The sequence below is a fragment of the Mercenaria mercenaria genome, chromosome 16, assembly GCF_021730395.1.
Source record: "Mercenaria mercenaria strain notata chromosome 16, MADL_Memer_1, whole genome shotgun sequence".
Taxonomy (NCBI): domain Eukaryota; kingdom Metazoa; phylum Mollusca; class Bivalvia; order Venerida; family Veneridae; genus Mercenaria; species Mercenaria mercenaria.
In genome coordinates, this window is record NC_069376.1 from 20309005 (window position 1) to 20324942 (window position 15938).

Here is a 15938-nt window from a genome sequence, read left to right on the forward strand (position 1 = left end):
AACTTGAAACAGACATGAACCAAGATACTGCGACGATGCCCTTCAAGGTTTTTTTCGATTGGTCAATTTTCCATATAGTTATTGCCCTTTAATTGTTTAAAAACCACAGATCTGTACATAACAAACCAACCAATTGAAGAATTTCATTAAACTTCTTTCATTCTTTTCCATGAACATTTATTAAAACATGTGATGTTTGTGTACCTACACCTGGTCACCACCTTACCTTGGTCCCCCCCACCCCCACACCATTTTTTTTTTTTCATTTTTCATTTTCTATCAATATTTATAATCAACATGTAAACTGTTGTATCCTCCCCCCCCCCCCCCCCCCCCCCCCCCAGCCCCACCCAAACAAACCATTCATTTTCTTTTAATTTGATTTTGACTAATGAAATTATTTGCTTCTTGGTAACATTCTTAACTTTTTGCTGGATATATTTTTTTGCCGTTCCTCAACTCTGACCCTTTCGGCGGGGGATTCCAATTCATCGAATTTGCTTGTTTTGCTTTGTTTTACACACTTGTAAAACCCGAAACCGAAGTACACATATCTGAAAAAGGTCGTTATCGTAGATATGTGTACGAGGTTTCGGGTTTTACAAGTGTGTAAAAATAAAAACATGACATTTATTATTTTTGTTTCTTCTTAGAGTCATTGTTTTCAAGTCAATCATTTTTGGACGGTTGTCGAAGACAAACCGGCTAGTGCACCCCCCCCCCCCCCCCCAACACACCTTCTTTACCCCTACACAAAAATGTACATAGACGATATTTTTTAATCACTTCAAGATCTAGTAAAACTCCGTTGAAATAAAATAGTTCCCTTCATGAGTCACCTTGAAAAAATGCGAGTCTGCAAAATTAGATCTATTTAATAATATCAAGAGTGATATAGAGCTACCAAAATATTGTAAAAAAACAGCTGTATTAAAAGTTGTCCTTTTATTTATTGATTTTGGTCGTAGGAATATGCATTGTGATGCATTTCCGTATTCTCCGAGAAAACGTTAGATATCGAAGTGGTGTATCTATATAAATTTCCAAAGGTCAATAGCCCAGTATTGCTCTAATGCAAAAAGATCGCGCCAAAACTGACCACATGACGGGTCACATGACCCCCTTCTTCGCTTCATTGCCGAGGAAGACGCCATATTGTTGTCGAAGACATACCGGCCTGTACAAATGCTTCTCCCCCCTCCAATAATATACATACGGGGAAAATCTTTCGATTTTTATGCCCCCACTTTTTGGGGTGGGGGCATATAGATTTGCCCTTGTCAGTCCGTCCGTCCTTCCGTCCGTCCGTCTGTCCGTCCTTCCGAGAATGTAGTGTCGCGCGTAGCTCCAAAAGTATTTGACGTAGAGTCACAACACTTTACAGGAATGTTGGTCAGCATATGTTGTGTGCACCTGGGGTTTCGCGTCCGGATTAATTCAGTCGTATAGGAGTTATGGCCACTGACTTTGTAAAACTTGGTCATTTTAAGCTCCAAAAGTATTTGACCTAGAGTCATAAAACATTACAGGAATGTTGGTCAGCATGTGTAGTTGTGCACTTGGGGTTTTGCGTCCGGATTAATTCAGTTATGTAGTAGTTATGGCCCCTGACTTAGTAAAAAATTGGTCATTCTAATGTTGTGTCGCGCATAGCTCCAAAAGTATTTGACCTGAGTCACCAACGTTTACAGGAATGTTGGTCAGCATATGCAGTTGTGCACCTGGTGTTTCGCGTCCGGATTCATTCAGTTATGTAGGAGTTATGGCCCCTGACTTAGTTAAAAATTGGTCATTTTTATGTTGTGTCGCGCGTAGCTCCAAAAGTATTTGACCTAGAGTCACCAAAGTTAAAAGGAATGTTGGTCAGCATTTGCGGTTGTGCACCTGGGGTTTCGCGTCCGGCTCCATTCAGTTTTGTAGGACTTATGGCCCCTGACCTAGGAAAAAAATTGTGTCCTTTCTCATGTAGTGGGGGTATCTGTGTCCCATGGACGGACACATTTCTAGTTTTTTATTACTCCTGTGATTTCGAAAACCCGTTGAAATAAACTAGTTCTATACTTTAACAGTATTATGTTTGTTTGAATCGGAGTCAAATTCATTCAAAAGCCGCTTGCAGTTTACGCCAATTACGGATGATTATAGCGACCTGCTTATTCTTTTGAACTGTGAATAACAATGTAAATGAGTGTTTTATAATTAAAAAAAGCAGTGCACGATATACTTACAAAACAGAACAGAACAGTAATTTATTGATATAACTTGAACATGTACAGTTCATCGTTATAAGAACTAAAATATACTAAACATGCATAGCAATGCGAGAGTGAACAAAACAAAAGAATTATCATTCAGTTAAGATTCAGTCAATATTATTTGCAGTGTGACCTGCCCTGAGTATCAAAGACAGAAATGTAGAACTTTATAAATAATATTCCCTCAAAGATAATCTTTTTAGCTATTGTACAATATGAGGTACTATATACAGGATACAATGTGCACATTCATTGAATGTTAAAAGCACGCGAAACAATACTGTCTGTCACTTCGTACCGATGTACTTCTTGTATAATAATAAAATAAAAGTATGCATGACTTTGGTAAACCTTACCTCAAGAGAATGCAAGGATTACTTTAAACGCGCAATAATGGTTGACTCGAACAGTCTTAACTCACTATGAACCTTGCCGAAAAGAAACACAAGGTTCATCTTAAGACTTGAACATATCGAAAAGCGCTTACTAAAAAAATAGCGGATTTTCATATGGCTGTATATAACTGTATTTTATATTTCTTTGATTTATCTTGATTTTCAACGTATACTGCCGGAACTGAAATCAATTATGTATAGATATATACATATTTATTTAGTTTCATAAACGTGCAGGGCTGTAGCTTGGTGGTAGCGCGCTCGCTTTACATGCCAAAGGTTTGAAGAACTACCCCACTGAAAACATATTAATTTTTTTTAATTTCACCAGTTTTATTTTTATTTCTAATGAATTTAATATGAATTTTGCAAATATTGTCACAATAATCTTGATTCGAAAACGGGTTTGTTTTGGTGTCTGTGGCAACGTTAAATGCCGCAACGCCGCTAAATGTCGCAACCACCGTTAAATGTCGCAAGGTTGACGGTAAATGTCGCATCCACGGCTAAATGTCGCAAAATCTCTGCCGCTAAATGTCGCACCTTTAACGTTAAATGTCGCAAAAATTTGCCCACCGTTATATGTCGCAACACCAACGCTAAATGTCGCACTGCCTATTTGACACTATGATTATCAATTCCTTGTGTATATTTACTTTTTTGAGGGAAGAAAAATTAATAGGTTTATGTAATACAAATAATTATCTTAATGATAAGAGTTGTTACGTATAGCAACAAGAGGGCCTTGTTGGCCCTAGTCCGCTCACCTGAGTTCCACACCTTGCTTGAACAGTCACGCAAGAAAAATATTTGTAAAATTATTTTGTAATAGGGCCAGTGTTCTAGGACAGAAGTATTCTGAGGTTTCTTCTAACTAAATACGATTTGGTCATAGTGTTGTATGTTTGTGGGGGTTAGGTATGAGTGGGGAACGGGGTGAATAACGACACAGAAATCTAAGACACAAACACACAGCACCAAGACAATTAATAGAAAATATAAATATTTACATTTTTGAAGTGGGGGAGGGGGGGGGGGGCGGGGGGAGAGAGAGGGGGTTATGTGTGGGTAGGCGGAAAAGTAGGATAATGAGACTAAACCAAACAATTTTAAGAGATTAAATGTGAAATAATATCAAAATTCCCGCTTTACCTGAAAGAATGTACGGAGGGCCACATAGGATCTTTCTCCGCCATTGAAGCTTGATAGTTACCTTATGACTCTAAATGTTAACCTCCAAACAAAGAAATAGAACCCATGGCTGATTAATAGAAAATCTTCGTTTTCTACAGCTGGTACAACACACAGTCTTCGTGTCGCGTAGTTGAACATCCAGTTGTATAACAGGCCTGGATTGTTTCCCGAGCCGATTCCCCCCACCCCAAACCCCAACCTTGTTGGCTTACTAGTGACTTATTCTCATCAAAATTGCACCCAACTATTTTGGAAATCATATTTTCTCAAAATGTAGACCCAGAACGCCCCAGAGGCGAACATTTTATACTTATATTTCCAAATTTCCCAGGGGGAAGAACCATTGACCCCTTAAAATGGGAGGGGGGGGGGGTACCCCTCCAGTACCTTAAAATGAAGAAAAAAAGTGCACCAGAGGCAACCATTTTATACCTGTTTTTCAAACTTCCCAGGGGAGAGACCCTGAGCCCTCAAAAATGACAGGGATAACCCCTCCCATACACCGAAATTTTGAACAAAAAAATCAATTAAAGTCCAGCATTCCATACTTGTATTTCAAAATTGTCAATGAGAAAAGACCCTAACCACCTAAAGTAAGGGGAGTGCCCCTCTAGTACGTACCTAAAAATAGACAAAAATGCACCACAGGCCAACATTTCATACCTGTATATAAAAAACTTTCCCACGAATACGGACAAAGGAACCCCGTACCTACCGCACGTCTCCGGTGACGCTTTTGTTTTAAACTGGTGCCCCTCCCCCCCCCCCCCCCCCCCCCCCCAACCAATGATGGATCTATCATGTTCCCCAGATTAATCAACGATAGCCTGCAACATATTTTCTTGTTTTATTATGTTCTTTTGGATTACTTTTAGATTTCAACAATATTTCGGCTATTTTCACAGAAAGACGGTTTACTGAAACATTATACATGGGAAAGACCAGTGCTAATCTCCAATCCTCCGTCTATCAGAGATGTTATTGTATAGTTAAAAATCAGTGACCTTAAAAATGCAAAATGTAGGTTTTACTCGTTGCCCGGCCCTTTTATGAAAAAAATATGTTACGCTTAAGACATGCGCGGATCCAGTTTATTTTGTCAGCGGGGTCCTACTGCCCCCTTACTATGAGCAGGGAGGTCTAATACGTATCTGTCGTTACAGCTAGTGAACTTAGAATAACGACCGAATTTCATAGTTCAATCGAATTAAGTTCATCAAACTTTAACCTGGGTTCACAGGCATAAGCTATGGTTTACACCCTTTATCTTATGTTTTCGTTCGAAAATATAGGTTAGTATTCGAAAAACCTGGTTTTATGTTCGAAAAACCTAGTTTACCGATTGTTAATCCTAGTTTTTCGCCCGTGAACCTGGTTCACGTTATTATTGGACAATTGGCGTGTCATATGCGTATAGCCTTGCGAGATTGCATAAAAGTGTGCTCGGTGTCCTAAGGATATACAATTATTAGCTTTCCGTTTTGAGAGAAAAAAAAATCAAACAACACCAAAAAAAAAATCATAGAAAGAAAGAGTTGTTTCAACTAAAAATTGAACAGCATGTAAAACATGTATATTACACTACTAAACAGGTGATTAAAGTTTCTCTCAATTGAAAGGAAACAAAGTTAGGAAACAATTAATTAAAAAACAAAGATGCTTTAAGAATGTTAGCCCAGATGTGTAGTGCATAAAACTATTTTTTTGTAAATGATTTCATACAGAAAATCCTATTTCATTTTAGAACACTTTAAACTAGTCTAACATTGTTTTATTACTAAATTAAAGTTTACAGAATGTACAATGTCCTTTCCTTTCTTTTATAACCACTTTTGAAACGAGTTTGCTGTAGAAGCGGATAATTTAGTCTATATAAAGAATATATATACAAGCCTCCTAGTGAAACCTTTATTACAGAGTACAACTGTACAGTCTTTCTCTTAACTTTCTTTGTGGCAATGGTGTCTAGTGATGAAGCCTGTACCTGTCACTTTTGCCCCACTAGGAACAATAGAAACCTAGACCCCTACTGTTATTTATGTAATTGTTAAAGTGAGCTCTAGTGTGACTTTTGAGCATTTACATGTATAACGCAAATGTTCAGGTTTGCTCGGTTTGGTTTGCCACTGTCCAGGACAACCGTCCTTCAGTGCTTTCAGCGCTTTGATTAATTTCAAATCTCTGTACTGGCAGTATAAATAAAAACTGAAAAAAGTCTCGCAACATCGGATGCAGCAACAAAGATATCCAAATACATTTGTTTTACACACTTGTAAAAAAATGTAAGCCAATCAAATTGAAGGAAACTGTCAAAAAAAAAAAAGAAACACTGCCAATTAAAAATTAGCTCAGAGGTAAAGCATACTTTTCATATGTATAGATCTTTTGCAGTATGGCTAAACTCATCATCGACAATTTTTATTTCATCTTTTTTTTTCTTTTGCATAAAAATTTAGATTCCTTCATGTGCTCTGTGACAACACAAACTATCTAAAGCCGAAAGGATCAACATCATATCAAAGATGATATTGATTAAATGCATGCCTTAAGAAAAAATGAACTTTCGTGAGTTTCAAATTGTCTCCGCTACTGGATTATGTTCAAGATGATAAAATTGTAAGTAGGTCCCGTCATTTGGAATCCTTTGACTTCTTTGCTGTTTTGCCAATGAGATATCATATTTCTAAGGTATGAGATATTTTGCATTTTTGTTAAATTAAACGTCTGGAATATCAAAATTAGAAACTTGAATGTTTATAGAAAATACTTGAAGACGTTTTAAAATCAACAGTCATGATGATCAATAACTTAGCTTCATTTACATCATACTGTTACAAATAACACAGTGATAACAACAGAGTAATCCAAATGATAGGACCTACATACTTTAATAAAGTATGGAAGGGAGATCACTGACCAAAGTATCCCATTGTGTTATATAAAGACATATATGCAAATACAAACCGTCAAAGAAAGAAAGGAAAATATGGGAACAAACCGAAAACGAATAGGAAAAAAAAGAGAAAAATGAGGATTCGAACTCACGAAACGATTTGCTTATATTCAGTTTTTATCCTCAATTTACCCGACTGCTATTGCAGTAATGAAACAAAATAAATACTAATACTTACTTGTCAAGTAATGTGCAGTCATCAGAATTGTTATTTTATCAGCTATTATCAAATGGACTCGTCCTCCCGTTTCGGCGGGAATCACGTTATCATTGGAGATTAGTATATATACTTATATTATTTATGTTCTAATCCGGTGTATGGCATTCTAGAAGTCTAATAGCTTCACACTTTACTTTTTCCTAAAGAAATGTGTACGCATGATTTCAGATCCTCTCTAGTTGGCATTCTGAAAATGGAAGAGTTTTATACTCTCAATTTGGCTGTTATACAAAATACATGTGTATCATACATTAATTTTCAGATGAGCTGACAGTGGATGCATTAGGTACAGACGCGGAGACAGTATTGAAGACAATCAGTTCTTCGCAGACCGGAGGAGGTCCAGTCGAATACACTTTTACCAGCGATCCTTCGTTCTTCCCAGAGTACTTTAAAATTGACAACAGTAGGTTTGCTATCTTTCCAGAGTTCTTTAAAATTGACAACAGTAGGCTTGCTATCTTTCCAGAGTACTTCATAATTGACAACAGTAGGTTTGCTAGTTTTTAAGGGCTATATTCGTAGTCGTCACTCAAACTCACACTTTACTCAAACTTGGGTTAGTATCACCCATGTGAGTGGAGTTCGAATGTTATATTCATAAATCCCACTCAGTCTTAACTTTCGGAAGGGCAACTCAAGTATTGGTTTTATTGTACACAATATATTCATAGGATTATGACATCAAAGGTATGCAAAAGTACTGATCGTTATTTTGCAGATCTATTTGCCAAGTCGAAAGTTGTAGCTTAATTGCCTGTCTGAATGTTTGTCCGTCCGTCCATTTGTTTTATATAACGTCTACTCGTCTATATTATTATTATTATTATTATTATTAATAATAATGATAGTATTATTAGTAGAATGAAAGTTATACTTAAAACACATGAGTTGCTTTTTTACGTTGATTTTGAAATTTTTATTACAACTGAATAATACTCGTGCCTGTAACTGTTGGTGTTTTCTGAAAGCTAGTCCATCATTACAAATACCTCATTTGTGAAATAAATGGTTTTTTTAATCACACATAAATCGAAGGGATTGTTTATATTTTTCAAATTTCAGTATGAATTTTCCGATATCTAGGCTTGTTGAATGTAAATATTTGTTACTAGGACGTGTGTTTCATGGATAGACTGATGAGCCTGATGTTATTGCCTGTTTGTCCGTCCTTTTGTGTTAAAATACATTCGTCCGTCCGTCTTTTAATCAGGAATTATAAGAATGAAACTTATACTTAACAAGAAATATCTTTAAAAATGATGGTCGGCGAATTGTAATAAGGAAAGAAGTTTATGAATTTTTCATCTAACATTCATCTTTCATCTAACATTTTTCAAATTGCAAACCTAAACACCGCACTTTAACAATTTAAATGGTTCTCTTTTAATTTTTCGCAAAGGTTTCGTAGGGTTGCAATTTTGTTTTTGTTGAATAATTACAGCAGTAGTTTGATGAAGATTCATGAAGCGGTTCATGAGAAGAGGTCATTAAACGTGTTTATATTTTTAGCTAAATTGGTCCCTATCCCCATTTGTAACAAAATAGCAGAGACCTTACGATATTGTTACACAGCGAGTTTGATATAAAATCCATTACATTTTCGTGGTTTAGCTATAGTGGCCCCTAATAGGGCCCAAGTTCCTATATAAATAAATTTGGAAGAGGACCTTATAATGATGCTCCAGACCAAGTATGACAAAGATCCACCAAGCTGTTCATGAGACGCTGTATAAAGGCATTTCTAGTTTTAGCTCTAGCAGCCCCTTAAAGGGGTTAAATGTCCCAGCTGAACAAAGTTGGCTGCGGGCCTAATAAAGATGCTACAAATCAAGTTTGATTAGAATACATGAGAAAAAAATCCATTAAAGGATTTTTTTATCTATTATTTTTATTAATTTCTAAAAAAGGCCAACTGATCCCGCTGTAACAAATGCATATTCACTATTCATGAATCTTTGGACAATGACGACACACCTATAAAAAAGTGAAAGTCAAGCAAAACATACAATTGTAATTATTTCAATATTTCTGTTTCTTAAGCAAAGTTTGACCGTAGTCACATCACATAGATAAACTGTATGCAGCGTACATGTACCTTCATTTCAGTGTAATGAGATTCAGTCATTATATAGCATTATATATAATAAAACAGATTTCAACTGAGTTCAATATTTGCATACTTTACTAAAGAAAAATATTCATATATAATAAATCAGTTAAATAATTTATAACAAATATATCAAAGCAAACACGTACTCATTTTAATATGCAATCTGAATAAGTCATAAAAGCAAGAAACCTTTTCATATACAGACGACAATTGTAACAAGGAAAATCTTTTAAAAAGCACTTCTCTACATAAAATACTCTTATCACACCCTTATTCATGTGATACGCATACCGTATTCAGCTCTTTCTTTAATTTGATATATGTTGGTATTTGAACAGGTTTTTATCATATTTATTAAACTTACTTATCATTTTGAGATATATCAATAGTCTTGCTAAATATACTGAGCCAAAGTTAGCTTTAAAACTGTGAACAGCGTCGTTTAGGATAAACGCTTTGTCTACATTTCACTCAGCGTAGCACAATCAACAGAGTGAAAGAAATTGACACTCTTGTCCAATCAGGCAGAGTGTTGCATAAATCTTTCATTTTGATAAATTATCTATAATGCGTTATCAAGTAGTTTGATTTGCAAACTGAAGTCACGTGGCATAGGTAACGAAAACGAATTTAGACGGCGTCGCCGAAAAATACACGAGTTTAATTTTTGCTGATATTGTCACAGAAAGCCAGTCCGCATTAATTTCGATAATTACTGATATACATTTTCAAAAAGAATGTTTTTGCTGTCATTTAAAAAGATAACATTTAAATAATATAGGTTTCGTAATGATACATTAAATTTGAAGAAATGTTTATATTTTTTTAGTATGAACTTTCCTGACGTCTATGCTTGTAAGATGTAACTATTTCTTACTAGGACGTGTGTTTCTGAGAATGACTGATGATTAGCCCTGTCAGCCTATGTTTGCCTATGTATACTTGAAATAAATTGCATCAATTTACTGTCTACTTTTCATTGCATTTTCGACAAAACGTGTTTTTATTTTTGTACTTTTATGTGCTTAGTGCAATCAAGTAAAATAATAGTAGACTAGAATGATTTTAGGACATGGTCACAAGTCGCAAGAAAATATGACAAGTCAGAATCCAAGTATATGGGGGGAAGGTGACACGGCACTGAAAGACTGCTGGCGTGATAATTGATAAGATTTATTAGATGCATATAGGTTTATCAAAGTTTATTGTCTATTCCATCACATGCTTACATATTATACATGAAATAAATTCAATAAAATACATGTATGGCCAATCTTAAAAGATTTGTAATAGACATCAAATCAAACAATAAAACATTTTAACAAATCAATGACACCTCACTTAAAGGTCCATTACTAAGGGAAAGTGAGTTGGCAATTTTTTTCATAGCCAGTGCATAGACTTCTGCAAGACACTAAATAATGAAGATTGGCAGGTCAAAATTTACAGAAGGTCTTTGGAACTCAAAGAAATGTATGTGTATTATGTTGAAATTTCAATGAATCGACAGAATGACCCCCAGGTCTTTTTAACTTCCTTCATACTTCATAGAAAAATAATTGTACATATACTACGATTTATTTCGAATTTCTACGTACCAACTTTCATTTTCCAATAAAATGAAATAGTTTCTGTGCTTTTTAAAAGAAATAAAAATGTTCACTTTCCTTAGTATTGGACCTTTAATATATAGTTACAAAGAACTACAAGAGACCGCATAATCTCAATCATATTATACATTACAACAATATCATTGAGTATTAATATCTACATGATAAAATGTAGACTATAACTGCTAATCAAGACTAAAATCTGCCATAAAAGAATTCTAGAACTAAGACACTGACAAGGAAGTTATGCACTAATGCGCTAGGAAAAAATGGAGTTAGAAACCAAATATCACCTCAGATCAGATCTGAAATGAACAGATTAGCAGTAATATTCTACTTAAATGATAAAAATAATGTACATATGTACATATGTACTATAAGTAAAATACAATGGACATTATTTACAAAGAAAACACATTCTCCTATTAAGTATATTACAACAGGTTTTGGCACTAACCCTTATAACATCATGGTTGAAAAATACAAACTTAATTTTATCATTATCAGTGAGTGACATAAAATTTTCATCAATATCACAAGCTTTGCTGAACAAGGCATTTCTTAAATCACTATATACCTCACATTGCATCAGCACATGCATTTCAGTTTCGACATCATTACAGAAAAGACAAATTCTATGATCAAATCTGAGACCTTCATAGCGCCCAGTTTCTGTTCTGAAAGGTGAAACACCTAGTCTAAATTAACAAAATGCTGATCTGTGTGAAGGCTGTAAAATCATTAAACAGTATTTTTCTGCAACATATTCTGATTTAAAAGTGCGATAAGTACGAAGTTTGTTACCACCATTTCTAAAAGGACCAGCATTGATATTTGTTTTTGTTAATCAATCTTGTTTGAATTTACATATAGCAAGATCTTTAAGTTTCTGTGCAGTGGAAGATATAATTGGTGAATTTATACATGTATTTAACATACCAGTATCAAGTATTTTCTGACAAACATAATATAGTGTATAGAATTTATTCAATCGTCCCGGACACATATCTATGCATATTGAAAGTCACCTATCTAAACATTGATGCTATATAAGTATTTCTTTTTTAAGGTACAGGAATAATAAAGACTAACCGCCACTTGGAGACTTTAGATACCAACTTCACAACGATCAAAGCAGTAATTACAGCGAGGGATACAGTCAGTAATATCGTAGTCACCGCGACACAAACCATCCATATGAATAGTAAGATTTACGTTCTTTTATAGAATAACATTCTCGTGCTGTACGTCCGTCCACCATTACGTGCGTCTTTCAGTATCTATGAGTTTGGGATAGTTTTAGCATAGATATTTAGTAAAGTTCTACGAATGGGGGCCTGCAAGTGTTTTGGTATGATGACCTGTCAAGGTCAATCTCAACCCTGGCTGAAGAAAATGAGTTTTTTTTTCGATCAGTAATTTTGTTAAAATTGAGTATTTTGGACAAAATTTGGTACATATGTAGCTTTTGAACAGGCCAAGAGTTGTTTGTATTTTGTATTACTTGGGTCAATTTAAAGGTCATTTTTACTAAATAAAAAAAAGAAATGTTTCATCTGCATGAGGTATATAGGTGAAACTTATTTGCATTTTAATCGCAAATAAAAGAAAAGGAAATTCAAGTGACAGTTCTTTTATTGCTCGATTTCAGTGTTTTTGATTTCTCTAAAACATGACACTTCTTGTTTATTTTTTTATTCTAGTTGTTCGTCTGTTAACTTACTCTGTCTGATATTTAACAGAGAAATATGACCGTTCGGCGACGAATACTAACTCGCTGATTCTGCTTTTTGTTTTTGTACTTTTATGTGCTGTTGGTTTCGCTGGATAATTTGATAGACTTCTAAATGACTTTCTTAAACAATTGTTATAATTTTACAACATTATTAAAAAGTGTCTTGTGGCGGCCGAAAAATGCCGCTAAATAGATTAAATTATACTATTATGTAAAAAAGTGCGCTATAGTTTGGCGTCCGGATGGATGTGTGATGTGTGTGTGGGGGGTGGGGGTGGGGGGGGGGGGGGGGAGGTCGGGGTATGGAAGGCGTTTTGCTACTCAAACAATCTTATAAAAAGAAAAGAACCAAACCAACCCAGTTTTGTTTAGAACAAATTTTCACCTGTTCTATGCTTGCAATGGATTGTCGGCTCGATTTATTCAAGTACCATAACATCAGTTTTAAGTGAAGTATTACGGCTGTTGAAATACTTGAAGTATTTAGACTTAAAGTTAGTTACTATTCTGAATCTTTGTAATTCCAAGTCTTTTGTTATAATTCCGATTAAGACAGTACACGAGAAAAACGTGCAAGGCGGGCAATGCGTAAGAAGTGTAGCACTTTACAGTATACGAATAGTTTCAGTCGAATATAGCGTGCTTATATTGTTCTTGCTTCAAAAGGTTTTTCTATGTTTCTTTGATAATTTATGAACAAAGTTTATCCGACCTTGAACAAATTGCTGACTGTGAGTGACTTTTAGAAAACAAAGATTAATGTTTATACATGATAACAGAATGGTTCTGCATTAAATAACATCAATTTGCAAATATCCAGAAGAATTTAACATTTTGAAAGATGCACTGATGTTACATCAGCTATGTGGAAGAATGTCAACATGAATCTTACTTTCAATCGGCAAGTATTGTCTCTTTACAAATTTCGCCCACGTGCATCAGTAAATCTTCACATTTTCTGCCCTGTATTAAGTTTTTTGTTCATATAACTCATTCCTCTAGTATTTTATATCTTTTTAATAATTGTACTCTCTCCATTGCATATCAAATTCTGAATATTACATGCATTCCGCCAAAAATTGTGTAAACTTTGGCCTATAATTTTATTCTTGCTACAACTGATTGTAAGATATGATTGAAGTTTCACCTGTATCTTTTACACGTGAGGTCTCAATTCTGTACACCAAAAAGATATTTTCCCGACCCCCGTAAAATCAAGGCAATAACTTCTACAATTACATTAACCAGAAAGAAATTGCTAATATACTTACGTAATACTTTTACAATAGGACTGTTGTTACATTTCAGAGCTATAAATGTTACAGGTTACACTTTAGTAATTTTTAACTGCGTCTCTGGTCCGTTCTGCTTAAAATCAGGTGCCTTGCACACATTTACAGGCTAAACATAGGCTCCGAACAAGTCTTCGCTGAGTCCAAAACCAGAAGAATAACGCTTCTTTAAATACTTTTTCTATCATTTTACAGACCAAAATACTGTGCCGACCACTACCAATATGATAACCCCTTTAACACGGACCGAACTCGAGAGTTTGGCTGCTGGAACTACGTTGTTCACTGTCTCAGTAGCGGATCCAGACGCGGGACAAACACATACCTACAGGATGACATGTACACCTGAAGCAGTTTTAAACTTGTTTGAACTAGATACAAGTAAGTTAGAATAACTATAATCAGAAACTTGAACGCATGATTTTGAAGATGTCACAACGACAAATACATTTAATCAAACTGAATAATACTGTAGAACCGTGACTGTAGGCAGACAGACATTCTACATTGAGTGTAGGCTAATAGACGTTCCGCATTGACTGTAGGCAGATAGACGTTACACTGACTGTAGGCAGATACAAGTTTCACATTGACTGTAGGCAGTGTAGGCAGAAGGAAGTGCTACATTGACTGTAGGAAGATAGACTTTCTACATTGACTGTAGGCAGATTGACATTAACATTGACTGTAGGCAAGTAGACGTTTTGCATTGAATGTGTGCTGATAAACGTTCTACATTGACTGTAGGCAGATAGATGTTCTATATTGACTGTAGGCAGATAGATGTTCTATATTGACTGTAGGCAGATATTCGTTCTGCATTGACTGTAGGCAGATAGATGTTCTACATTGACTGTAGGCAGATAGATGTTCTATATTGACTGTAGGCAGATAGATGTTCTATATTAACTGTAGGCAGATATACGTTCTGCATTGACTGTAGGCAGATAGATGTTCTATACTGACTGTAGGCAGATATACGTTCTGCATTGACTGTAGGCAGATAGATGTTTTGCAACGTTCCGATTTGACAATAGGCAAAAGGACGTGCAGTGGACGTCCTAAATTGACTTTAGGCAGATATTCGTTCTGCATTGACTGTAGGCAGATAGATGTTCTTCATTGACTGTAGGCAGATAGATGTTCTATATTGACTGTAGGCAGATAGATGTTCTATATTAACTGTAGGCAGATATACGTTCTGCATTGACTGTAGGCAGATAGATGTTCTATACTGACTGTAGGCAGATATACGTTCTGCATTGACTGTAGGCAGATAGATGTTTTGCAACGTTCCAATTTGACAATAGGCAAAAGGACGTGCAGATGGACGTCCTAAATTGACTTTAGGCAGATAGTCTTTCTATATTAACTGTAGGCAGACAGATGTTCTACATAGACTGTAGGCAGATAGATGTTCTACATAGACTGTAGGCAGATAGATGTTCTACATTTACTGTAGGAAGATAGACGTTCTGCATTGACTGTAGGCAGATAGACGTTCTGCATTGACTATAGGCAGATAGATGTTCTACATTGACTGTAGGCAGATAGACGTTCTGCATTGACTGTAGGCAGATAGACATTCTGCATTGACTATAGGCAGATAGATGTTCTACATTGACTGTAGGCAGATAGACGTTCTGCATTGCCTGTAGGCAGATAGACGTTCCGCATTGACTGTAGGCAGATAGACGTTCTTTAACAACTGTAGGCAGATAGATGTTCTACATTTACTTTAGGAAGATAGACGTTTTGCAACGGTCCGCTTTGACAATAGGCGAATGAACGTTCTATATTGACTGTAGGCAGATAGACGTTTTATATTGACTGTATGCAGATATAAGTTTTACATTGACTGTAGGCAAATAGGCGTTCTACATCGAATTTAACTGAAGGCAGATAGACTTTCTGCAATTTGTGTAGGCAGATTCACTTTCTACATTGACTTAGGGCAGATAGAAATTCTATATTGAGTGCAGACAGAAGACTTCCTGCATTGACTATAGGCAGATAGACGTTCCGCATTGATTGTAGGCAGATAGACGTTCTGCATTGACTGTAGGCAGATAGACGTTCCGCATTGATTGTAGGCAGATAGACGTTCCGCATTGACTGTAGGCAGATAGACTTTCTGCATTGACTGTAGGCAGAAAGACGATCTGCATTGA

General features: G+C 35.6%; 1 protein-coding gene across 1 annotated transcript in view; it reads left to right on the top strand.

The window, feature by feature from the left end:
• The window catches only part of LOC123540563 (uncharacterized), an 86164-nt gene that overhangs the window by 21556 nt on the left and 48670 nt on the right, over positions 1-15938 (top strand). Inside the window, exons 5-7 of the mRNA XM_053525801.1 lie at positions 7280-7423; positions 11810-11944; positions 13963-14148. Of these exons, the coding sequence (XP_053381776.1) occupies positions 7280-7423; positions 11810-11944; positions 13963-14148 (465 nt within the window). The remainder of the gene's footprint in view (positions 1-7279; positions 7424-11809; positions 11945-13962; positions 14149-15938) is intronic.